The sequence below is a fragment of the Cottoperca gobio genome, chromosome 4 (genome assembly GCF_900634415.1).
Source record: "Cottoperca gobio chromosome 4, fCotGob3.1, whole genome shotgun sequence".
Classification (NCBI taxonomy): Eukaryota; Metazoa; Chordata; class Actinopteri; order Perciformes; family Bovichtidae; genus Cottoperca; species Cottoperca gobio.
In genome coordinates this window covers 14221121-14248680 of record NC_041358.1, presented here as the reverse complement: position 1 = coordinate 14248680, position 27560 = coordinate 14221121, and the positions used below count along the sequence as shown (strand labels likewise).

Genomic DNA, 27560 nt, shown 5'->3' with positions numbered 1-27560 from the left:
TAAGTTAAAGAAATATTCAGAATATAGTCACAACTGACAGACAAAACACCTTTACAGTTAAGTGAGTGTTTTTCTTTCTGTACATATTTCACTAGCATTGTTGAACAACTGCTTCTCTCTAATTGAATTGTAACTGTGCACTTCTTTCATTTCACTGATACTGTACATATCTTTAATAGTTTTTATGTTTTCTATATTCATGTTATTTTTACCTTCGCGATATTTTATTTATTTATGTATTTCCCCTTACTATGTTTATTGTTATGCATCAAAACACCAAAGCAAAATCCTTGTATGTAAAAACTTGGCAATAAATCGGATTCGGAATTCTGATTGTTGTGCACATGGCATGAAACTACATTGCTGATGTTTTGTCGCTCTCTAGCGGCTAAAGATGAGAAATACAGACAGTGACCTGCAGTTGCACATTTTGTCCAGTGTAGAGGCGATGTCGTGTAAGTGGAAAAGGGAAGAAGTCAGGAAGCTGCCTGCTTGTGACAGCCGTATCAAAGCACATAAAAAAAAACTTGAGCTTGAACTGTTTCGGTTAGAATTAGACTCCCAAAAACCGCCGCTGACATGTCGAAGAACACCTTGTCCGCCGCCCGTTTCAGGCGAGTGGACGTGGACGAGTACGACGAGAAAAAATGTGTGGACGAGGAGGACTGAAGAGTAAACCAGCTGGGACCCGACGAGGCAGAGGTTGACTCCCTCATCAATATCCCCCCAGGGGTTCTCAGCTAGAGACGCTTGCATGTCAGCACATATCTCATGATGGCATCCCTGAGAAATGAGATGTTGTTGATGATGTTCCAGAAGCCCTTGAAGTGAGTGAGAAGATAATGGACAGTATTGGGCGATAACATCTTTTTTAGTGAGTTGACAGGGGGCCCGTGCCTCCAGCATAGCGTCTCAAAACCTCACCCTCAGCATTCCTCCACAATGTTATGCTTACACTGCGCTTTGCCGCCATCTTTTGCTCCCCCTCCCTTCCCCGTGCAGAATATTCATTAGTTGACGTCCCATAAACCAGACTGTATACATTGAATATCAAAGAGAGAGAAAGAGAGAAAGTTCATTATTGAACAAATCACCACAACAATTACATCCAACTTTTGATTTTATTTTTTGAATAATTTTCTCATAATTTTCAAAACTTTTTTTAAATAAAAGCAAAAAACACGTTTATGTGTTTTTGGGGGGGCGTTTGTTTTATAGGACTTGTTCCTTTGTAGGCTGCTCGTTTTCCGTTGGAACACTTCCCCTTAACACCGAGTGTGTGGCGCTGGCAACGCGTTGCGCAAGTGCATTTTGGATTACCGTAATTACATCACGGTTTGCGATATCGGAAAGATTCCAAAACTGAGACGTTGCGCTTTACAGCGAACATGGTGTCGGTGCGGTAATTTCACTTGCGCCTCTCCCGGAAACCTGCGAAGCAACCCCTTCGTTCAGTGAATACACACACAGCAGTGGAGAAACGCAGACAGCAGAGCAGAGAAACAGCTTTTCAAATTTAAAATGTAATATGCAAAATGTGTTATTCATGTACAATTGCAGTTTTCACTAAAACTCAAATGAAATTCCGTTTCTCTTCATTTTAAACGGTAATTATACACTTAGTAAATTGTAAATAACTGTCAGATATTGAAAGTTCCAGGTATTCTGGAAAAATGGGCAAAAGCACTTACTCACAAGACATTTCCTGACCTTTGTTATAGTCAAAATAAATAAAAGTCTAGGACATTTTGAGGCTTCGGTGTTAGGGTTAAGATTGTTCCTCATTTCTGATAGGCTGCTGTGTTTAACACCAATTAAAGTTAGAATGTCTTACCCGATTCTGATTGGCTGCAGTCAATGACACCGATTTAAAGTTTGAATCTCAAACTTCTTACTGTATTCATGTACAATTGCACTAAAACTCTAAAATCAAATTCTGTTTTTGTGTTTCTCTTCATTTTAAACTGTAATTACACTCTTAGTAAATTGTAAATAACTGCCAGATATTTACCTGGCTTTTTTTGCCTAACTAATTATTTTGATTATTTTATATATTTTATTATTTAGACATTTTATTATGTAACTTCAATCTCAGATAATTTTAGTTTTTATAATAACATAATATAGCAGCCTAATAATAAGAACATATTATAATAATTTAAATACAAAATTAATATCATCAATATGTAATATAAATAAGATATACTACAACTACTAATAATAATAACAAACAGAATAATCTACATTAAAATTCAAGGGAGACAATTAGCCTACATCTTTATTTGATGGGGGGGCGGTAAGGGACGTGGATAATGGATAGGGGGGCGCTCGCCCAAAAAAGATTGAGAACCACTGCTTTACATGATTAGCTAACCTATCAGCATGCACAATCTGCTGAGGAAAACAGCCACAGTTGACAAGTCTGTGTGTATTTAGGGCTACGAGTTATCAGCGTGTTTCATCAATAGCAGAGGTCGGGAACCTATGGCTCTTTCAATGACGCAATATGGCTCGCAGACAATTTTGAGCTGACATTTTTTAACATGCTTAACAATTAATACATAATTATACTGTGTCATTTTAAAGTAAAACATTTAGCAGCAGATTTTTTTGTTTTGTTCTCCCCTCTCCTTTCTTCCGCTCTGTCTCTGACTGTAGGTGTGTGCGCACGTGTGTGTGTGTGTCGGCAGCGGAGCCCCGCCCTTCACAAAACAGAGCAGAGGAGAAACTGTACAAAGCAAAATGTAGAGCATGGGTGTCAAACTCAATCACAGAGTGGGCCAAAATAAAAAAACTGGGACCACGTCCAGGGCCAAACAGGGTCCACATTTATTAAACAGGATAGACATATTGGATAAAGTGCAAAAAGATATGGAACATATTTAGGTAAGCTACATTCTCTGAGTATGCACATGTGTCAGAGCCAGATGTTTGGAATCTTTTCGTAGCTGCCAGTTTAATGTTTGGGGTTCTGTGGAAACCCTCAGTGAGTGAAGGTGTGCATCAGTGAGACGACTCCTGTGTGGGTTTTTGTTCATCTTCATCACAGAAACTGCTCACACAGGTATGTGCTTCCAAACATGCAAAGCCTCTGAGCGGCATGCAGGCGGGTTGAGGCATCGTTTCTGGGATGAAGCTTGGAAACTGCAGCGCCCACAGAGTCATACTTTGCCTTGAGTGTGTCATTACACTGGAGGTCAATCAACTCCATTTGGATGTTCACAGGTGCTGTTTCCAAGTCAACTGCAAACGGGTTGCTGAGCAGTTCATGTTCAGAATGTATCTCCTCAGGAAAATACTTAAATTGGCTCTTAGAAAGTTTCCTGTCTGTGTTACGGTGCTTATTACATGTTCCATCTCCAGAGCTTTACAACACAGCGCTTCCTGGTGTATGATGCAGTGACACACCATCAGCTCATCTGCACAGTTCTCCCGCTGCTTCTTCTCTCACATCCTGCCCACTGATCCGCTCTTTTCACCGCATCGCAGGCTGTCGTCAGGTCTGTCGTCAGGTCTGTCGTCAGGTCTGTCGTCAGGTCTGTCGTCAGGTCTGTTGTCAGGTCTGTCGTCAGTCCCGTCAGTTTGTCCCGGGCACTTTCATTTCTCACACATTTAGATACTTCCTGAAATATGTATTTCACCGTGGTTGTACCATGCAATGATTTAATTACCAAAACCGTCGGGCCAGTTATGATAGACATATAATATTTTCTTGCGGGCCGGATATAATTGCCTTGAGATAGATAGATAGATAGATAGATAGATAGATAGACAGACAGACAGACAGACAGACAGACAGACAGACAGACAGACAGATAGACAGATAGATACTTTATTGATCCCGAGGGAAATGTAGGCATCCAGTAGCTTAAAAATACAAAGTGAAAGTACAGGCTGCTATGGTTTGAATTGAATTGAATCTGAATCTCCTTGCCATCACCAAGAGGAGTTGTACAGTCTTATGGCCAGGGGGACAAAAGAGTTATTGAGCCTGTCTGTGGAGCAGGACAGGGACAGTAATCTGCCGCTGAACACGCTCCTCTGCCGGGTGAATGTGCTGTGCAGAGGGTGGTGGGCGTTGTCCAGGATGGATAACAGTTTGTCAAGGGTCCTGTTGACACCCGTGCAGTAGACACGTGCACATAAATTAGATAAATAACATAAGCGTTTCGTTTATTTAATAAAAGAGCGCCTGTTCAATGAAACACTGATAGCACTTTTAGTACTCGGAGACACGTTATAGTTAGATACTTAGTTATACTTTAGAATTTTTTGCAAATGTATTAAAAATAAAACACTAAAATATCACATGTACATAAGTATTCACACCCTTTACTCAATACTTTGTTGAAGCACCTTTGGCAGCAATTACAGCCTCAATTCTTCTCGAGTATGATGCTACAAGCTTGGCACACCTATTTTGGGGCAGTTTCTCCCATTCTTCTTTATTTTTAATACATTTGCAATACATTCTAAAAAACCTTTGTCATTATGAAAATGAAAAAAAATTATTTAATCCATTTTAGAATTAGGCTGTAACATAATAAAATTTGGAAAAAGTGAAGGGGTATGAATACTTTGCGGATGCACTGTAATTCAAAGGTATCAGTGGGCGTTTTGCAAGTAGGCCAGTCACTGTTCAGACTTGCCTGGTTGTCACATTCCAGGGATTTCTACTCTAAGACAGAACAAGTCATTTTTATACTTTTATACTGTGTTACCTCTCTAGGTTGTGTCCATAAATGTGGCTGAAGTCCACCTGAAAGCAATAATATCATTTATTAATTCACAAATCTTTGTCCCCCTTTCCTGATCAAATCAAATCTGATGAGGCTTGAAATCTGCGATGCTTACCCTGCGGGTCCAGAATATACTCTTTTCATTAGAAGCTTCTCAGCTAACACCTAAGATGGTTGCATGTAAATAAAAATGACAAAAAGGGAAAATAACAAAAAACAGTCAACAGAAGAAAGTTAATTTGTAGTTCTAAACATATTTAGGGTGATTTTTAGTCACTTTTATTTTCTCCCAACAACGTTTTTTCTCTCCTACACCTATATTACAATTACATGCAAATGGTAAATGGATATACTTTTATCTTGTAAGTATTGGGTTTCAACTCGCTCAAATAGCTAACAAGACAAATGTAATAAAATCAAAGGACCTTAAAACATAAAATTATCGCTAAAATGATAGGTTAAGTTACGGGACGTTAGTGCAGATTCTAGTTAAGATAGCTGTTTGGAGCTGCTGGCATCCTGCCTAAATTAGCCTTTGAAAGTAGAACATTTAAGACCTTAACTTTCAAACCTACCTGCTTGGTTTTCTGATATTATATATATTATATATATATATTGTTGAATATCACTTAAAAAATCGTTTGGATTGATTATACATATTTTATTATTTATAATATGTGTAATTATTTTGCAACTTAATCTGCTTTTCTTTAGTGGTGTGTAGTTAAACTTGTTCTAACATTTTGTTTTGTTTTAGGGAGAAGGAGATGGAGGCAGAAGAGAGGAGAGCAGGGAGAGGATGGACACTCTTCTCTCTGCTGGAGAAACTTGTTGAATGAAATGTAAATTAATTTAAATAACTAATATATATAATGATGAATATATTGTGTATTTAATTTACATGAACTATAAATGAAAATATATAAAAACCTAGTTGATTTCAAGGTTCAAGAAGGATTTATTTTGTACATATGATTTATTAATTTAGAAAAGGGATTATTTAATTTAGAGAATGACCTATCAATGAATGGAAATGAATGATCGAACAAAAAAAATTATTGAATGATTATTATAAACAGAAAAATATTATAAAACAATATAACATTTACAGTATATACAGATAAAGTTTGCTGCTGGACTTGGATGGGCTGGTCTCTCCTGATGCATCATGTGGGGGGGGGGGTCTCCAGAGTGTGTATGAGATGCCCCTCCACCGTCTAAAATACATTATGTGCCGGTGATAAAGCATATCTTCAATCAAAAAATAAAAGTATTATCTCTGGTTCCGTTCTCTGGGAAAACATGTTAAAGTAAGCGTCAACAGCACTTGATAACTTCTGAGAGTTGCTAGGGGACGGGAGCGGCAAAAGCCTTCGCGGTATACGGAGGACCCGCTCTCTAAAGACCGCGGAGGCTGCGTCCTCCGAAGGCTGCAGCCCCTGATTTGACACACTGCCGTACCCTCCAAATCCGGAGAAAGAACGCTGCATTTGAAGAAGTCTCCGAAATGGGACACCCCTGTTGCGGCCGCTGTGACGTAATCGTTCTATAAACTCAGCCCCTGAATTGAGACACAGCTGTAAGGCTCCTTTGCCTGTCTGATTGGAAGCCTCCTCCTTCAGTGGTGGAACGATATCTCGACACATTTTTTCAGGAGTGTTTAACAAATGCAACGGTAAGAAGTTTGAGATTCAAACGGGTAAGACATTCAAACTTTAACTAGTGTTAAACACAGCAGCCTATCAGAAATGAAAGTTAAAGTTAAAGCCTTTTATTGTCATTACTATTATGTGTGAAGATGGTTATGGTTATTGCATTAGGTGTGGTGGTTAAGCAGCCTGATGGCCCAGGGGTAGAAACTGTTTTTTAGTCTATTTGTCCGTGATTTGAAGCTCCTGTATCTTCTCCCAGAAGGCAGGAGAGAGAACAGTCTGTGACCTGGGTGAGAGCTGTCCTTTATTATTTTGAGGTGGAGATGTGTTCCAGACAGGGCAGGGGGAAGCCAACGGTTTTCTCTGCCATCCTAATCACTCTCTGCAGAGTTTTCTTGTCCGCAGCTGAACATCCAGCATACCACACAGAGATGGAGTATGACAGCACGCTCTCGATGGTTGCCCGGTAGAAGGACACCAGCAGCTTCTTGTTCAGTCTGTTCCTCCGTAGCACCCTCGGGAAGTGTAGTCGCTGCTGGGCCTTCTTAACTGCTGCAGTGGTGTGTGCTGTCCAGCTGAGGCTCTCCGAAATTTGAATCCCCAGGAACTTAAAGGTGGGGACCCTCTCCACTCTCTCTCCATTGAGGTGAAGGGGGTCTGGTTCTGGACGGTGTTTTCTGAAGTCAATGATGATTTCTTTTGTTTTGCTTGTGTTCAGAAGTAGGTTGTTAGCTGAACACCACGCAGACAGCTTCAAGATCTTGTCTCTGTATGCCGACTCGTCGTCTCCCTTATATATTTGGCCGACCACAGTGGTGTCATCTGCAAATGTTATAATGGAGTTGGAGGGGTGAATGGGAGAGCAGTCGTGTGTGTAGAGTGTGTAGAGTAGAGGGCTCAGCACGCAGCCCTGCGGGGAGCCAGTGCTGAGGGTGCGGGTGTATAAGCAATAAGGGCCTATTTTCACTGTCTGAGGACGGTCTGTTAGGAAATTGTTTATCCAGGCGCATATGATGGGGGGGGAAACCTAGGCTTGACAGTTTTTCCACTAGTATGTCAGGTATGATGGTGTTAAAAGCTGAGCTAAAATCGACAAACAGCATCCTGATGTAGTTCCCTGGGACTTCTAGGTGGCTCACAGCTGTGTGAAGGACCGTGGCGATGGCATCATCCGTGGATCTGTTAGCTCTGTAAGCAAACTGATGAGGGTCGAGAGAGGGTGGGAGGCTGGCTTTGATGTAGTCGGAATGCGGAACAATCTTAACCCTAACACCTAAGCTTCAAAATGTCCTGGACGTTTTTGCTTATTTTGACTATAAAAAAGGTCAGGAAATGTCTTGTGAGTAAGTGCTTTTGCCCATTCTTTCAATATCTGGCAGTTATTTACAATTTACTAAGAGTATAATTACCGTTTAAAATGAAGAAAAACACAAAAACGGAATTTGATTTGAGTTTTAGTGAAAACTGCAATTGTACATGAATAACACATTTTGCATATTACATTTGAAATTTGAAAAGCTGTTTCTCTGCTCTGCTGTCTGCGTTTCTCCACCGCTGTGTGTGTATTCACTGTACGAAGGGGTTGCTTCGAGGGCTTCCGGGAGAGGCGCAAGTGAAATTACCGCACCGACACCATGTTCGCTGTAAAGCGCAATATCTCAGTTTTGGGAATTTTTACGATATTGCAAACCATGACATAATTACGAGGCTACTGGAAAATAGCATTTCTCTTAACTTTAAAAAGAAAGAAGCTAACTTGCTTTCATAGTTTATGTGAGTCCTGTTGTTGGTGGAAAAACATTAATGCTTTCGAGCAGTGGCGGTGCTGTTTTTTTTTTTTCTTCTTCAAGCAGCACTTTATCGCTTAAAACAACACAAAGTTGCCTTTGTAAACTGGTCAGTTTCTGGTCAATTCAGAATTTTGTTTATTGCCAAGTAAATGTACATATAAAAGGCCTTTGCCCCCCTCTTTTTTTCAAATCGTATATTTAACAATAGATTGTGTGCATGTGACGTCACGCTTACGTCCCAACTCGTAAATCAGCCATGTTGGATGATATACACAACCAAGACGGCGCCCGTTTGCGTGGGAGTTGCTGCAACGCTTCGTAATTTTCTTTGTATTTAAACATCTAAGATTGAAAGAAAATGGCAATCGTGTGCGCAGTGTATAATTGTGGTCATAACGCTACTCTTGACCCAGAGAAATGATTCTTTAGATTTCCTAAAATCATCAAAAACAACGATCCACAAAAGAGGGATGAATTGCTGTCTACCAAACGTAAGCTGTGGTTTAGCAACATAACTCGTGAGGATTTAAAAGAAGACAAAACACAATTCCCCCGTGTGTGTGGCGTCCACTTTATATCTGATAAGAGCTCATGCTAAAGCTATGTTTTCAATGTTTACATTAAACATTTGTGCTTATGATATACCCGAACACTGTAAGACCGTACTTCTCCATATCACTGACTGGTAAATAAGGCACTTTCTTTACATGTGATGGCAGCCATTTGCTCTTTTCTTCTGTGCATGTTTTTGTTTGGCTTATTCTTGAGCCTACTTACGTCACACAGTTTTGTCACGTGTTTGCACACTACCTATAGGTAGTGTGCAAACACGTGACACGTGACATTTTTTAGTGGTTTGGTAAGAAGACTACCAACCCAGCCAGAAACAAAGACATTATAAGCATCTAAGCTCTTGTATGCCTTCATTTGTGCGTTGGTTGCCCATGACGTTTGTAGCACAAGGTAGTTCACAATATCCGGATATTCAATCGGCGGTAATGAATCTAAATCCTCAATATAATCCGACGGCTTTAGCGTGTACGGGTCACGGCCGCAAATTTGGACTTTTTCCTCTGAATCTTGCCTTTGAAGAGGACTTCAGAGAGTCAAAATACGTTGAAGAAGTCGAAGTTGTATTGCTGTTGTTGTTCGCTTTAGACGCCATTGTTGATTTGTATATCATCCAACATGGCGTCGCACGCATACGTCACACAGTTTTGTGGATCGTTGTTTTTGATGATTTTAGGAAATCTAAAGAACCGTTTCTCTGGGTCACGAGTAGCGTTATTACCACAATTATACACTGCGCACAAGATTGGCATTTTCTTTCAATCTTAGACGTTTAAATACAAAGAAAATTACGAAGCGTTGCAGCAACACACACGTGAACGGCCGCAGTCTTGGTTGTGTATTCCAACCAACATGGCTGACTTCTGGGTTGGGAAATAAGCGTGACGTCACATGCACACGATCTATATAGCATAGCCTATAAAACAAACGCCCCACAAAACACATGAACGTCCCCCTTTCAAAAATATTGCCTCCAGCGCCCCCAAAGTTCTCTGAACGCCCCCTGGGGGGTGCTACCGCCCTCGTTGAGAACTCCTGGGGGGATATTGATGAGGGAGTCAACCTCTGCCTCGTCATCCCAGCTGGTTTTATCCTCTGTCCTCCTCGTCCGCAAATGTATTCTCGTCGTACTCGGTCACGTCCACTCGCCTGAAGCGGGTGGTGGTCTCGGTGTTCTTTGACATGTAACCTATCTAACATCTAACCGAAAAGGATGAAGCTGAAGTCTGGCCTCTTTTTTTTTTTTTACTGTGCTTTGATATGGCTGTCACAAGCAGGCAGCTTCCTGACTTCCTCCCTTTTCCTCTGAGTGGTTTTTGCTTCTGCGTAAATGTCATCGCCTCCATAGTGGAAAAAATGTGCCACTGCAGGTGTAGTTCTCCCCTTTAGCCGCTAGAGAGCGACAAAACATCAGAAATGTAGTTTCATGCCATGTGCACAACAATCAGAATCAGAATCCGATTTGTTGCCAAGTTTTTAAATACAAGGATTTTTGCTTTGGTGTTTTGATGCATAACAATAAACATAGTAAAGGAAAATAAATAAATAAATCGAGTATGGCGAAGGTGAACAAATATGAATATAGAATAGGAAAAACAAAAACTATATGTACAGTATATCAGTGAAATTAAAGAAATGCACAGTTACAATTCAATTAGAGAGAAGCAGTTGTTTAACAAACTAGTTAAATATGTACAAAAACAAAATCACTCACAACATTTCTCATTTAACTGTAAAGGCGATTTGTCCGTCAGTTGTGACTGACTATTCTGAATATTTCTTTAACTTACTATATTATTAATATAAAGTAATTGATTTCCAAAAACACACATTCAGCCTGTTACACTATGGCAGATCAGAGTGAACAGTTGCACCTAGTTATCAACAGTCAAGTCTTTATATTCATAAATCTTTATTTTATTTCTTATGTTTCCTGTTTACATCATTGCAGATTGATAGCTTACACTATCATATCTATTGTCTTAAATTATCTGAGGCAATTCTATTATTATCATTGCATACTGCAAGCTCTCCTTGTCAGATCTGACCTTATTCTGCCTAGCTAATAAGAATCTGGTCAAACCTGTTCATATAACAAGTTTTGTATGAAGCCTATAATTCTGTAAATGAATACATTTTAATGACTTTTCTCTGTACTATTTAATTTTGGAAATGCACAGTGATTCATGCAGTGTGGGTTTGTTATTTAATTGTTTTATTTCCAACCTTTGCCTTGCATGTCTCAAGTAGGTTTACACTTATACAATAGGAGATTTACTGTATGCCTATAACACCTATAATTTACTGCAACTGTTTTGCATCATGGCTGGTTGCTGTGTGTCTCTTTCACTTTTAACGTCCCCATATGAAAATGTAGTGCTGTGAAGCCACTGGGTTATTTGGCACACACAGGACTCAGCAGCCTGCATGCACTCATTGTACGCTGCAGAACAAGGGCAGAGTGAACTGGCACTTGCAAAAGTTGGACCACTGATGCAAACTACGTGACCAATACTGTGAACACACAGACTCCCTACGTGCTCTCAGTCCCCTCAGTAATGATACGCTTTGGTGAACAGCTGAGAAAAGGCTCGCTGACCTTGATATGCTATCACCAGCACACACATATACTCTCTCTCTCTCTCTCTCTCTCTCTCTATATATATATATATATATATATATATATATATTCTAATACATATATATATATATATATATATATATATATATATATATATAACATGAGAAAGCCTTCATGTTGCTAAAATAATCATCTGACTACCTCCTCGGATGCACCCGCCTATACATTGTTTTACACACACCATCTTTGTTCAGTCATATTTGGCATCAAATTGACATTTATTTTTACTTCTATCTTTCTCTCTGACTCTCTCTACATATGCATGTGGCGTACTTACACTCACACACACTTCCCCTTGCCTCTGTCAAGATGCAGAACTCTTCACTGATCAGCTTTGGCTGTGAGAAGAAGGTATCGTCCTTATAAAAAGATACAGTAATATGCTTGATTATGGTGTGGTGGTGGTGTGATGGGAGAACAATATTCTGTCGGTCTGTTAAAGCTGTACTCCTGAAATTTCCAGGTTCCAAATGCTTCAGTTTCTTGACTGAGATATTCTCTTGAGTTAAACTTCATATCTTGACGAAGGATTTCCCGAGGATTACTCACCTGACATAATGGCTTCCAATATAATTGTGAGTATTGACATGTAAAAATTTGTATTCCTTCGCCATATGGCAGAAACGTTTGCCGGCGTTTTGAGCATGTTCAAAAACGTTTCACGGCCTCAGCGTTCCGTACCGTATACGGCAAACGTTTCCGCCATACGCCGAAGGAATTCGATAGGAATGTGTTGGGCATCTGTTGGGCATTCAACAAATACGTTGGCCGATCGTTTTATATAAGTACGTGATGCGCTATCAATAGGCTCTGTATACGTCCATATACGTTGTATATGCTAATTTTCATATGCGCCAGCATATGTTTCTGCCATACGGCACAAACATGACAGGGTCTTTTGGTTGCTACAGGTACTTACATGTAGGTACATTGGTAGAAAACAAGACTATGGTGAGCAAGGGAATAACAATTGGGTGAGGAAAGTATTTTTGTAAAGGCTAGTTACATACAGGGTACAGTAATAAGGAACATACATGCAGTTTGGGGAAAATGGTGTTCATGACACTCATATTCTGTAACGAATGTATGTCACACTTACCGAATACCTAAACTGTGGGGGTACAGTCTTTGAGTTTCTAGAAAAGCGCTATACAAATCTAATTTATTATTATTATTATTATTATTATTATTATTATTATTATTATTATTATTATTATTATTATTATTATTATTATTATTGTTATTATTATTATTGTTATTATTATTATTACAGTGAGGTAACAAAAGGGGCTTTTGGGAAATCTCCCAAAACGACAAGTGGTGTTAAACAACCAATACAATCCTGGCGTTACAGTAATATAGTGTTGGGTTAGGAACCCGGAGAAAAGGGTTACAAATCTTGGAATAAAAAGGGACAATCATTTGTGCAGCAATTTATTTGTTGTACAAGTTTATGTTCTTTGATTGACTTTTGCCGTTTCCTCATGACAGTTCACAGTTAAGGTTTCACAAACAGGAAATCTTGTTTTCATCTGACAATAACTGCTATTATAAAATGTTGTCCAATTTTTTATTTCCTTGTTCCCTATTGTTTTCTTCTTCCACTGTAACTACATTTAAGTACCAGTGTTGCCACCTGTTAAAAAAATTAACATGTTGCTGTCCTATTGCAAGGAGAAAGTCATTTTTGATCAGTGTGAACACAGCTGGAAAGTGAACCCTGAATTAGAGTTTCACATGTGACAACCAGTGTCAAACTGCCGAAACCCCAGAAATTCTCACTGATTGACACATGAATCTGCAGAGAATCTGTCAAAATCATATTTCATAACTTACTATTTCTGCTTTCGCAGTATGGATTATGCACGTATGTTTGTCATTGTGGTTGGAGTGATTTTCCGACAAGACAATGAACTGTACTGAATGAACGTTGTATTGCAGGTGGAGCAGCAGTTTTCTCACAAATTCACAGTGACGGTGGTTCGAGCAGAGAGCGTCACCAAGGGAGCACTGGGTGACCTGTGTGATTCTCGATACGTTTTTCCCACTTATTCATGTTCTTACATTCAAACATATTTTTGCGACCAGTTATTTAGAACATGCTGCATGCACATATTAGCTACATGTATGTGTTTGTGTTATTTTCACTGGAATTTACAGAAAGGTATTTTAGATAAAGAGGATTATTTTCACAAACAGTAACACTGCTGATTGTGTGTGTGTGCATGTGCAGTGGACACCTCAGATCCATATGTGGAGCTGTTCATCCCAACGGCCCCAGAGAGCAGAAAGAGGACCAAGCATATAGACAACAACATCAACCCAAAATGGAACGAGACCTTTCACTTCATATTAGACCCAAACCAGCAGAACATCCTGGAGGTTAACACCTGCATATTATTTTCTAGCACAGTCTGTACCAGTTCAGGATGTCAAGCAGTGATGTAGTAGAGAGTAAAGCTAAATATCATATCATCATATATATATTTAAGTAAATTAATCATTGTCTGAAGGTCTACATTGATCATTGTTTAATTCTTGACAAAACTGAACTGCACTTAAACACATAACTAATATGCAGCTCTTGAAATGTATTTAACCATTTGACTGATAATGTTTATTCCAATCAGCTAACATTAATGGACGCCAATTATGTGATGGATGAGACACTTGGGACTGCAACCTATGAGATCACCAAGCTCAGAGTAGGCCAGACAAAGATGGAGCTGTTCCTCATTGGCAAAGTAAGACATTCAATCACAGCAGACTTCAGTTTCATCATTATAAATCTCATCTTTTCCTACAGGAGCTTCCTTTCAATTTTATTTAGTAGCCTATGTTTTCTGAAGAAATTAAATATGTGAAGATGGATTACAGGGAAATGTAATATTATACGATATAATATTGCATAATGCCGACTGAAGTAACTGAATGTGTACGGAGACTACAGTTGTTACGGTTCCGGATACGAGGTATGAACAAAAAGCAAGCCTTTAATAAAACAAAGCTGATCAAAATACAAAACAAGTAAAAAAAAACGTGAAGACACCACGAAGACACTGTGAAGCATGAGGGAAGCACGAGGGAAGCACGAGGGAAGCACGAGGGAAGCATGAGGGAAGCACGAGGGAAGCACGAGTGTAACAAAAATGACGAACCGACAAAGAACACTGGGACAGACAGGGATATATACACACAGACACTAAACGAGGGAACGAGACACAGCTGGGAGAGAAAGGCAAAAACACAAGGGCAGGAAGTAATGCAAGACATGACACAAGGGGAAGGGAACATTTAAAATAAAACAGGAAATAGCAAATGATGCAAAACAAATTTGCTATTGTTTTACTAAACCATTCCCGTCTATTTCCTTCTTATTTTCTTTTACACATCATAGATCTTTCACTTTGTTTTTGCTTGTTGACAGAATTACCAACCACAATCAGATGCTCCTTTACTGGACAATAACCACATATCTTATTTCTTTGACAGGCAACCAAAGTATACCTAGAGATGTCGCTGGAGATCTGGTATGTATTCCCCCAAAAATGGTGTATTATAGTTTCACAGCAATACTTGTTTGGCACAGTTCCCTCTATGATCAATCCAAAGGCCCTTGTGTGAAATGGCAATACTAGTATTATTATTATTATTATTATTATTATTATTATTATTATTATTATTATTATTATTATTATTATTATTATTATTATTATTATTATTTATGGGTGCAGGATTGTGTAGAAATCCATCACAGGTTCAAGAATACATTACTAAAATTAGAACTAGAAAAGCAGCATGACTCAATAATAATAACAGGACTAGTGATAAAATGCATAGTTCCTGTTGCATCACTACAGGGGTTTTGTGGGAGGATTTGGAAACGCTATAAATGTTTGAAGGGTTTGTAATTATGAGAAGGTGAGACGTAATGACTGCATGTCTGTGGATGTGTGTTTCACCCAGAGGCAGATCTTATCTGAGCTAAAGATTACTTTCAACATCATCAGACGTGTACTTACACAGAGAGATCATACTCTCTGTGTGCCTCCTCAGAAGAACATTTAAAACATGAGATTGGTCTTCCCACTATTACATTTTATTAAACCTTCGTTCTGTTAATTGTTGCTGCAGTACCAAACTGGACCTGCGGTTCAGCCATGCCCTGTGTGACAAAGAGAAGCAGTTCCGACAGACCCGCAGAGAGAGAGTAATGCTGGGCATCAAGAAGCTGCTCGACATGGAGAAGCCTCGTTTCCTCCCCAGCTCTCCAGAGGAGGTGGGAACAAAGCAACAAAGTCAAGTTTTTACATAAACTTAAAATGGCAACTGTTGGTGCCTTGAAAAAGTATCAGTCATTTTTGTAAATCTGTGAGTTGACAGCTTATTTTATTCAAGCACTCAATTTCACCATTTGTTTGCACTCTCACTACATGTAATGCTCGAGTGTCGAAATGTTTTACATGTGTCATGAAAAATAAGAGGCTGCTGCCTGTGTGATGACATAAAGGCAATCAGTTCCTCACACTGTTTCTTATGATTAAATCATTTTTGTTAAGTTTCAGTAAGCATTAAAAAAAAATTCAGCTGAGTTACTGATACTTGAAGATCAGAGTGCATAGTTTTCTTGTAGGAAATTATTAGGTCAGTGCCTAGATGACAAATACCTACTCAAACTCGTACATATTTCACACTCTCTTAATAATCTATTCCACATATATTATCTGACTGAACTATTGCTGCTGTACATGTATACTGTATATAGGAATGATGGTGTGATATGTCTGCTTACTGCGTCTCTCATTCTTGTACATATTCACTTTTATGATCCATGGAATTTAGCCTACTTGTGAAGATGACAAAGATTAGAAAGAAAAAGCATACACATCTTTGAGGTCTGTTGTTCTTAAGTAATATAATCACACTTGCTGACTTAAGACATCGACATTTCTCCCACTGGGAAGAAAACCATACATTACGCTTCACAAACCTCAAAGTTGTGCACCCCTGCTCTGAGCTAAACTACGTTTCATTTATAATTTTCTCGCTGGTGTGGTTTTGGCTAGACGCCTTTGGGGCTGGCTGTAATCTCCAGCCAGGCCTGCTCATGTCCTCAACATGTGCCGGAAGATCCAGAGGAATGAGATAACCAGCTACCGGCTTACACTACGCTACACCATCACTCAACTTCCTACCCAGGAGGACTCGCCTAGAAATATATCTGTCAGAATATTCAGAACGAATTAATGTGAGACTCATACTATAAACAGTGTAGTATGTAATTATGTGATTAAGCGTGCCTTTGTCTTCTTCTTCCTCACATTATGAATGTCTCCTTGTTGCAGGTGCCGGTGATAGCCATAGCTGGCTCAGGAGGCGGTTTCCGTGCTATGGTCAGCTTCTCAGGTGTTATGAAAGCCCTGTTTGAGTCTGGGGTCTTAGATTGTGCCACATATGTTGCCGGCCTTTCTGGATCCACTTGGTCAGTTTTTATTTCTACTCATCTTATCCCCTCTTCTCTTTCTTTCTTTTATTTCTCTTTTTATCTTTCTCTTTGTTATTACGGCTTTGTCTCTTTTGTGCTTTCTGTCTTTCTTTCCGACTCGACTTTGGTGTGGCCTCCTCCCTTCTCTGGCAAACTCTCCTGCCTTCCTCTGCTGGTACGAAGCTGTCATCAAGCGAGCACCTCTGGCTTGTTTCAGTCTCCATCCTCACTTATTGGATTTAACTTCATTACAAGTGCAGTATCTCCTAAAAACCTTGATAAGAGCAGAGGGATTTTATTGTTAACATTTTACATTGCATTGAGATTTCAATGCCTCTTTCTAACTTGTTTGCTCTTTATCTCTGTAGGTACATGTCTACTCTATACTCTCACCCAGAGTTTCCAAATAAGGGCCCAAAGGACATCAACCTGGAGCTGATGAAGAGAGTTAGCAGTAACCCACTGACGCTGTTGCTGCCCCAACACATGACCAACTACATCCAGGCACTCTGGGCCAAAAAGGCCTTTGGGCAGCCTGTTACTTTTACCGATATCTTCGGTATGCTCATAGGAGAGACGCTTATTCCTGCGGTAAGAGCCGCCTGGCAGCTGTTTGTTGATGGAATTCCTGATTTCTGTGTCTTTATTTCTTAGCAGTAAGTCAATCCTCCTCTTCCCTTCAGTTCATGTTTCATTTCCTCTCTAATCTTTTGAACTGACATCCCATTTTTACTTTCATTTTGTGCTGTTTATTCCTCTCCATTTTTACTTCTTTTTTACTTATAAAAAAACCATGACAAAGACAACTCCTATCTGCCGAGTGTGAATGTAAATGACTAAAAAAAAATGTGTTCTCTCCTACCAGAGGATGGACATCAAACTAAGTAGCATCCAGGAGAAAATAGACCAGGCCCAGTGTCCTCTTCCTCTCTTCACATGTCTGCATGTCAAGCCGGATGTTTCTGAGCTCAAGTTTGCAGGTAAATGTCTTTTTGTAAATATCTGCATGTGCCTTTATGTTAAATTGTATGTTGCATGTACACCATGTCCCCTTCAGAACTATTTTGCATATGTAATAAGTAACTTGAGAGATGATCAGATGGCCAAATGCAAAACAACCAAGCGATACTTATTTCCTTGTAATGCTGCATTGCAGCCTAAACAGCAAGTGTAAACTAAGCGAAACAACATAAGCTAAATTGTCCAGTGATCGGACAGATCAGTGAATATACACTATCTACTGGCTCCAAAACCAAAAACCATAGTATTAGACTCTAGTGATAGGGCACAGTGCTACAGTTTGTTGCTTTACATAAATAACAACATGAAAACGTCTTAAAACATAAGGCACATTTCACTATGACAACATGGCAGCTTTAAAAAAAGAAAAAACCTTAAGAATGAAGCGGGTGACGTCCTTTGGAGACACTTTCTGGAGTTCTTCTGTAAACAATGACGAGGAGTAAAATGAAAAATCATCATTATAGCTGCAATTCCATTTAAATCTTCAAATCATTATTTATTGGATGACATTACACACTAGTTTCTAACTTAAGGAAATGTCCATCATCCCATTTATGTTGCTGTTACAGTATGAAAGTTAATTAATTTCATGTTCGAAGAAGGACCAAACTATACGTTTTAAACTGTTTCTGTTTCAAACACACATACAAAAGCTCATGAAGCCAAAGAAAACGGTGATAAAAATAATCTAAAGATCTCAAATGACAATTTGTCACTTCGGGTGTAGGAGACATAAACATGCCTGCCACACAATTGTGATGACAATAGCAAACTGGCAAACTACCTCTGGCTGATGAAGTGCCATTGTAGTGCAGTGGCACTGATCGGGGTGAGACCATACTTAACTTTTAAAAAACTCAACTTCAAAAATGCTAAGTCAATAGAAATGTGACTAAAGTAGTCAAGACTACTCAGCATTTTCTTGACACTCCTCTTACCTAAAATCCCTGGTTTCTTTATGACTCAGCGCAAAGGAAAATACCATAACATCAAAAGACATCTTAACATAAGAAAACAGACATTTCACATTTAATAGGCAATGGTTGTCTTAAAGGTTAGAGAGTTGGAAGTATTTCTGTTGTATCATTTATGTGCATTTGCGCAACTATTTGTGCTTTCATGCCTGAAAGTTTGCGTATGTGACAGCTGCTTTAAAAGCTGCTGCAAATGCGGCCTAATGACTAGTTGTCACGGTGAGGTGAGGACCCAAATGCAGTACACTGGACAAGGTTCTAACAAAAAGAGCTTTATTTTATAAAAAGCTAGTAAAAATACAAAGTAACAAAACCATATAGGGGACGAGCAGGACACGAACAGGACACGAACAGGACACGAACAGGACACGAACAGGACACGAACAGGACACGAACAGGACACGAACAGGACACGAACAGGACACGAACAGGACACGAACAGGACACGAACAGGACACGAACAGGACACGAACAGGACACGAACAGGACACGAACAGGACACGAACAGGACACGAACAGGACACGAACAGGACACGAACAGACATAGGACACGAACAACAATCCGACAAAGAACACTGAGACAGACAGGGATATATACACAGACACTAAATGAGGGAACGAGACACAGCTGGGAGAGAAAGGCAAATACACAGGAGGAAACTAATGAAGGGAACGAGGCACACCTGGGGAGAAAGGCAGAAAACACAAGGGCAGGAAGTAACACCAGACGTGACACAAGGGGAAGGGAACATTTCAAAATAAAACAGGAAACAGAAACCAAGATCCTAACACTAGTTGATATAGAGAGAAATGTTGCCAGGGCTTGAATAACCCGGTTGTGACCTTATTGACCTCTGTGGTTCCACTTCTTTCCCTCTCTGTGTATGTATTGTGTATGAATCCTGTTTTCAGGTACAGTGCGCAGACAACACAGATCTTAGCTTACTGTATATTGACTTGTTGACACTGGAAACTGAAGACACTTCTATTTAACTATGAAGACAAATTAGTTTTCACGAATTCAATTCAAAGGTTGTTTTCCTCATTTCAATTTGGTTGTCGTTATTCAGAGTCGCACAAGAAATGCATTTTTTGGGGAATATTTCCTTAAATATTCAGAGCAATGAGCAGTGTGAGCATAACATTTTAAAATGTCTGTGGTTTACTGACTGTACATGCATTGTAATTCTAGTGTACAAATGCATATTGAGCAGAGGTATATGGTGATCATTCCGTTACATTAACACTGAAGTTTCAACCTGCAGACTGGGTGGAGTTCAGCCCGTATGAAATTGGGATGGCAAAGTATGGCACCTTCATGACCCCCGACTTGTTTGGAAGCAAGTTCTTCATGGGAACCGCAGTAAAGAAATACGATGAGAACCCGATTGATTTTCTGATGGGTGAGAAAGATGTTTTCATCCGACTCTGTCAGAGCCGTTTACATTAGTAAACTTACTAACTGTATGTTTTCACTGTCAGGTGTGTGGGGCAGCGCCTTCTCCATTCTGCTCAACAGACTGCTGGGAGTCAAAGACACAGCTGGAGGCAGCACCATGGAGGAGGAGTTAGGTAATTTCTCTGTTTCTCTTTCCACATTTGTTTGTTTTTGTCACTGTTCTGATTGGTAAGCTCTAAATAATGCTTATTTGCAGGTAAGTGTAAATCACTTAATTGAATGCATTCTTGAATGATACACCCTTCACTGAAACTGACGTGCCTGAGATCCTTTTGTTGTCTGTATTTTCTTGCCTCTTTGTCTCATGCCAGAATTATTTTCACAAAGTTCGACACCTGTATCCTCACACCTTTAAAAATAGCCAAACTAAAAGGAGCTCACCTGATTTAAAAATGTGAAGTATGTGTGTTTGTTTGAGTGATGTTATTAGATGATGTATTAGCTTTCCTTTGAATGTTCTGACAGCTCATCTGATGTTTGTTTGGGGTGACCTTTAAACATTCAAACACACTCTCCATTGGTTGTACAAAAGTGCTAAGAACATCTCCACCTAGTTAAAGAATGCCCTCCTTTATCAGGTGTACAGCATTTCACTGAAGACTTATTTTGGTAGAGATAAACAATAGACAGTGAATTTGATAATGTCCCACAGCTGAACAATTCCTTCAGGTACAATGTTAATATGTGGTATGACTTACATTGAAAAGCTTATTTTGAAGTTGTAACCTGATGAGTGAAGCTATTGTATTACAGAGCAGATCAAACCACAGAACATCGTCGGAGAAGACAGTCTGGACAATGATGACGAGCCACGTAAAGGTGAGATAAGTTATAAGTTATGCATGATTCATACGAGGAGCTTATAAACAGACACCTTATTGTGCAGTATGATTACATTTGTTATGGCACAATCGAGATGTGAAATTTTGAATAGTGTGAGTAAACATTTTACCCATTGTTAGGTTGCGGGAGAACAAATTATAAACACAACATTGACATATTGTCACCTTGTAAGTGGATGATTCTATGTATTTACTACCTCGGCTTTTTCACTATAAATCACATTCAAACTGCATCAAGCCCCAAGACTATTTGGTGGCGTTCGAAAACTATCATGTTAAAACTGAGATTGGGAAACTGGCGCTTAAATATTATTTCTAAACAGAAGTGAAACAATCTGCAAAAGCTTGTCAAATTAGACAAGCTGATCCTTTTTAGTCAACTGAAATTCCTTTTGACTGACAGAGCAGTGTGACTGCATGTGTTTTCTATGAATTGATGCTGTCCCTCATGTTGTCCTTAATCTGTTTGTTGTATAATTTGTTGACGTAAACTGTGACTTTTGTGTGCTTCTATTGTATATGTTCTGTAATCAGGGTGTCCTTGTAGAAGAGACCTTGCACTCAATGGCCTTCCCTGTTTAAATATATGTTATATCATGTGTTAGAAATATGGTGACCTTTTTATATTCAATATTTACACATCCAGTAGTTTTGGAGGAAATATAATTATGATTTATTAGAAATTGTAGTTTTTGGTGATTATTATGATTGTGTTTGTTATCACCACTGGTGTAAAAGGTGTGCAAACATTTTCTGAGACCCAGTTACGTTGTCATTTTGGTGTTCAGGTGGGACAAAGAACCAGGAGGCAGAAGACGAGTACCATCGCACCGCTCAAGCTAGCTGGGCTCAACAAATGTTCACGTCACTATTCAGTGACTCATCCTTATTCAACACAAGAGAGGGCCGGGCCGGGAAGGTAACTGAATATGTTCATTCACCATGAAACCATAGAAACACTTCATAGAAAAACACTGCATTCTTGTTTCCTTTTCCTGTATTCAAATTCTCAACAACCTGTTTCCCTTCATAACCCATCTCACCCTGTTGCCAGGTGCATAATTTCATGCTGGGCCTGAACCTGAACACCAGCATCCCGATCTCTCCAGACACTGAGGTCACGTGCCAAGCCCCCCCACCTGAGGAGGAGGTAGATGTTGTCACAGGTGAGAAGGGTGGTCACAATTAATGCTTTTAGACTACATTTATCAAGGAAACATTTAACATATTGAGGTTTTGATTCTCCAGTTTATTGATAATCCTGTCTGGCAATGTTTAGGAACTGTATCCAGCTACGGTAGCAATCATATTGACCAGCCTACTTCCATTGAACATTACGTTGAGTCATTGGCTCAGTTATTCAAAATAAAATTTGGCTGCACACAGAAGAAAATGTCCAAGTCATGTGCCTGCATCGTTTGTTTGATTTAATGTGATTTTCTCAGACCCAGATGAGTTTGCTCGTATTCACGAGCCTCTGGATGTAAAGAGCAAGAAGATCCATATAGTGGACAGCGGCCTCGCCTACAACCTCCCCTACCCTCTCATTCTGCGGCCGCAGCGCAAAGTCAACCTCATCATCTCCTTTGACTTCTCTGCACGACCCAGCGACTCCAGCCCCCCCTTCAAGGTCAGAGACTATTTGTTTTACAGTTGTGAATTTCTAAAAATGTGCAAACAGGGAATGATGAATATTTTCATTGTATGCCACAGGAGCTCCTATTGGCAGAAAAGTGGGCTCGAATGAACAAGCTTCCATTCCCCGAGATCGACCCAAAAGTGTTTGACCGGGAGGGTCTGAAGGAATGCTACGTCTTCAAACCAAAAAAAGGCGAAAAGAACTGCCCGACTGTCATCCACTTTGTCCTGGTCAACATCAACTTCAGGACATTCAAAGCACCTGGTAAGTATGTGCATATGTGGAGGTTTCCACAGCATGTGTGAGGAGGAAAATATGCCATGGCTGTATTATTATTATTATAAGGCTGTTTTAACTTCATGGCACATGAGGCATCTCTTACTCGAAATTGCACACTGAAATTATTTTTTAAACGTTTTTTTATGTTCTTTAAAAATTGGGCCCCTCAACTGAGTGAAAAAAAAAGCTTCTGTTCAGGTGTGGTTTTGTGGTGGAAATGGTGTGTCTGTCTTTAAGCATACCTGCAGTTACTGAGTATATGTGTGTGTGTCTGGTGAAGTGCAAGGCTGCAGTGGATTTAAAGTATCTTTGCCTTGAAAATTCTTTGACGCACACATCAAAGACTGAATATCATGTTCTATTTTATGCCTTAAATGATAGTACTGTTTAAGATTGGATGAAGGGGAATGACATGCAGCAAATGGCCACTGGTTGGATTCGAACCCTGGGCCGCTGCAGCAAGCCTTTGAAAGAAGGTCGCCTGCTCTACGAGCTGCGCCACTGGGGCTGCTCTTTAACTCGTGGGATGTACATTATTCTTTCAACAGATTTAGATTTGGTATCTACTTGCTCACAGGGAAGATGATGCTGGCTTGCATAACAACTGTTTCGCTAGTTGGCTGGCTCCATAATGATCCAATACAAACGCAATACCAACAACTCAACAGCAACAACGCATACTACGACAACAACCCACAAATTTGCAGTTATATAAAGTGTTGAGTCGGAAGTCCACAAATTATGAGGGGGATCAATTGCGGTTCGCTCCCCCTTATATTTCTGATCGCATGCCAAACCCGAGGCTTTGAACGTCATCACATACGTCATCAACACAAGCATTGATACGCGCTTCACAAAAACCTTCCGTGATTACTCGACACACGCTTCGAAGCCTCGACACGGAAGGACACACCACTACTCTTACCTGCCGTGCTTCCTGACGTGCTTCCTCGTGTCTAACCCGTGTCTACCTTTGGTTTGTGTCTTCTCAAGTTTATTTGTTACTTTGTATTTTCTGTTTCAGCTTTTTTTTATTAAAGGCTCGCTTTTTGTTATCCTGCAATTGGGTCCTCTCCTGTACCATACATTGACAGAACCGTGACACATATATCATGAGCCATACAAAGACTGCCTCTTTACATTTGGTAGGTCATCATCAGCCCACATGCTTCCGCATTCTATTAATGGACGTTACATAAGCTTTTTGCACACAAACCCAAAACACATCTTAGGGAATTATACCATAAATGGACTTCCCGTCCGTGGAAGTTATACTGGCCATTATGGAGTCGGTTCACTATTGTATGCATAATTTTAAGAAATTATTGCTCATCCATTTATTTATTGCTAACAGACAGGTGGTGAGTTAATAGCTGTGGTTGTAGATAAGGCATGGAAGCTCCGATTGGCTCAAATGAAGTGTCAATCGAAAGGTCAGAGTGCGAATGAAGTTATTACTGAGAATGAATGGAAATCCCACACATCGACCAGCTGATTTCAAAGATTGCAACAGCTGTTCATGGACATTTATGGATGTGATATTTTTTTTACTGGAATCGATCTTTCTATCTTTACAATGACACAGGAGTGTTTTTGTTGGATTATTAGTTATTACAGAATTATGATGAGGTTTCATGCGTGAGTTGGATCAAAGTTATCGTTTGATTTTGAGTTTGCTTGCTAGTTTGAAGAGCTGATTGTACCGGTTGTTGTGATTGTGATCTCAAAACCGTTTTGCTCACTAAAAAGACGAGATTCTAAGCTTTCTAAAGATGTATGGCATTGGGTAGTTCAGTGGTTTTCAACCTATCTGTGGCCAAGGCACACCAAAGACCAAGCGGACCCTCCGCACAAAAATAATACTGAGAAAACCCTACAGAAAATGTAAATGTATTTTAAGATTGTTTTCTCATAGTATATTATATAGTTGACAAAAAAAGCTCCCCTCATGTCTAGTATTAGTCTAGTGTTTTAGTTGAGTTTTTACGTTCTTGGTCTCATCAATCAATCAAATCAAAAGCAATTAATTGTTTTGTTTCCAAAATCAAGAATGAACTTCAAAACTCATCAAATCATCATTCTGAGTTTTTGTGAATTTATTTCCTTACAGGTGTTCCCAGAGAGACTGAGATGGAGAAGGAGTTGGCTGATTTCGATATCTTTGACGACCCTGAGTCACCATTCTCCACCTTTAACTTCCAGTACTCCAACGAGGCCTTCACCCGACTCCATGACCTCATGGAGTTCAACACTCTCAACAACCTGGAGGTCAGTTTTGTTGTTATGGTTTTACTACGGGATGTTTACATGGAGGGATACAAAGTTGGCGTAGATAAAGGAAACAATAATGATGCTTACAGTTTATGAGACTCATCAAAAGGATAAAATGAGAGATTTTCATGAATCCTTTGTTAATCCACCTTCATTCAGTGGGAAAGTGTCACATTTTTGCATTGTCACCACACACATACCTGTTTGTTATCCATCCATCCATCGTCTACCGCTTATCCGGGATCGGGTCGCGGGGGCAGCAGCTCCTGTTTGTTATGCAACATCAAAAATGCCTAATCCCAAAAAGAGACCGGATAGTACAAGTTTAGTCTAGTTCACAGTAGGTGTGTTACTGTGAGCACTCAGAATGACTTTCACTCACTGTGTCTGACTTACTTAGTAAGGATTCAAATGTGATGCAATGTATTTTTTCATTTCACTAGAAGGTCAGCCCATTAAGACAGATTTATACTGTCACTAGAGATTAATGAGGCATTCATTGGATGCATCTTTGTATATTTAAAGCAGTGTAAATCAACATATTAAGCCATGCCTAGTGGCTCTAGGGATGTTGGTCGGTTCGCTACTACTACTACTTTTTTCTCATTGAGGATACATTATTTAGTAATACAATATGGCCTTTTTAAATCCATGTATTTGTCCCCTGTAGGTGATCAAAGAAGCCATCAAGGACTGCATCGTGTCCCGGAAGGAGAATCCCTTGTGCAACTCTCTTCCCTTCTCTCTCAGTGAAATCCCGAAAAAGAAGTTTCTCAAAAGAGATCCTCATGGAAAACCCTGGAACCTCTTTAGAAGTACTAACCAGTAGCCCGATCTAAGACTTTGGATAAAGCAGATTTCTTTTGTAGATTCTGTCTTAAAGTAAAGCATTTTCTTTTTGGAAAATGCTAAAATGTTGAACTCTTTTCTGCATAATTTGAATCATACTTTTTGCACAAAGAACCCTAACTTTTACTGGTAAAACCCCGTTTGTGAAAAAGACTGGATGTTGAAAATCAACATTTACTAAACACTGCAGTGTCACTAGATTGTTACAGCATCTGGCTCCATCACAAACAACAGGACATTGTTTGTGGGTCCTTCCTTTTGTTTTTATATTTACTGAGAAACTAGAAACTCTTAGTTCTTCATGTGGGAAAAAAATATCCACCTCAGATCCAAGTGTTCATTCACTTCACTTAAATGCATAAAGTGCATTTTCTATTCCAATTCACGTGGACACCTCTTGGCTTCAGATCATGCTGACGAAAACATTTGCATATTTCCTATGACTGTTTATGCAGCCAGCCATGTCTAAATTGTGTTTGGAGCTGTGTGAATGCACTGTAAGAAGCCTCACCTGTACCAGTAACTGTTTGTCAACTCTTTCCATATTGACTGCAGAACATGCAAATCACCATTTTTTTTTCCTCTCACCGCGATGGCTTGTGTAATCCTGTTTGAAAACACTGAAGAGGAGCTTGTAACCATTGGTTTTGTTTGATGGCAACTCCTAAACACGCAACGTGCAACCCCTCTGGATACCTCAAACATCTCAATGATACTTACCCACAGAATTTAACACACTACACCTACACCTGCAGCAGAGGAGGCCTGGAATCTGACACACTACACTTCTACCTGCATGGGCCCAAAGGCTGCATACAGAGCAGTGGAATTTTACTCTGAAGCACCTTCAAATACTAAATGCTCATATTTCAACCCCGCTGGTTTGGAAGAAACTGAGAAAACAAAAAGGAAGTGTTTTGCAGTCTTGCTGCAGGTATTCATGACCCACAAACCTTTGTATTTTGCAGATAATTTGTGTCGGTTTTTGTTTGTTTATGTTTCTGCAGTCAACAGCATTGACTTAGGTTTCATTTAAAGATTAGGTTACATAAATAAATCCAAAGTCATGATGACGTCTGGGCTGGGGGGTAGGATGGCATATGGTTGAGAGTAAGGAGTCCAAGTTCAGAATGCAGAGCTGTTTTATATTATTTGTAGGTTTCGTTGTCTCTTTATTTGTGTTGTTTAAGCTAGGACACGGATACACACAACATGGCTGGGGTCAGGGGGAATATATTTATTTATGTATATATATATATATATATATATATATATATATATATATATATATATATATTATATATATTTATTTTTTATATATAAATATATATTTTTATATATATATAA

General features: G+C 39.5%; 1 protein-coding gene across 2 annotated transcripts; it reads left to right on the top strand.

Annotated features, from left to right (window-relative positions):
- The first annotated feature begins 467 nt into the window (after positions 1–467).
- LOC115006752 (cytosolic phospholipase A2-like) lies at positions 468–27437 on the top strand. 2 transcript variants are annotated; one of them, XM_029429200.1, is made up of 19 exons: positions 468–827; positions 11856–11967; positions 13334–13415; positions 13626–13774; positions 14023–14136; positions 14885–14922; positions 15527–15671; positions 16738–16874; positions 17246–17468; positions 17743–17857; positions 20140–20277; positions 20357–20446; positions 21087–21152; positions 21964–22094; positions 22230–22341; positions 22621–22805; positions 22889–23078; positions 25204–25361; positions 26035–27437. In XM_029429200.1, the coding sequence occupies exons 2-19, from the start codon at positions 11950–11952 to the stop codon at positions 26191–26193; spliced, it is 2250 nt and encodes a 749-aa protein (XP_029285060.1). In that variant the 5' UTR covers positions 468–827; positions 11856–11949; the 3' UTR covers positions 26194–27437. The 2 variants fall into 2 exon arrangements, with proteins under 2 accessions (XP_029285060.1, XP_029285059.1); XM_029429199.1 differs by lacking the exon at positions 468–827 and adding an exon at positions 10016–10121.
- The last annotated feature ends 123 nt before the right edge of the window (positions 27438–27560 follow it).

Coding starts and splice junctions, on each gene's coding strand:
- LOC115006752 (XM_029429200.1), top strand. Junction 13,416..13,625: donor GGGAGCACTGGGTGACCTGT/GTGATTCTCGAT, acceptor GTGCATGTGCAG/TGGACACCTCAGATCCATAT. Junction 17,858..20,139: donor TTCTGAGCTCAAGTTTGCAG/GTAAATGTCTTT, acceptor TTCAACCTGCAG/ACTGGGTGGAGTTCAGCCCG.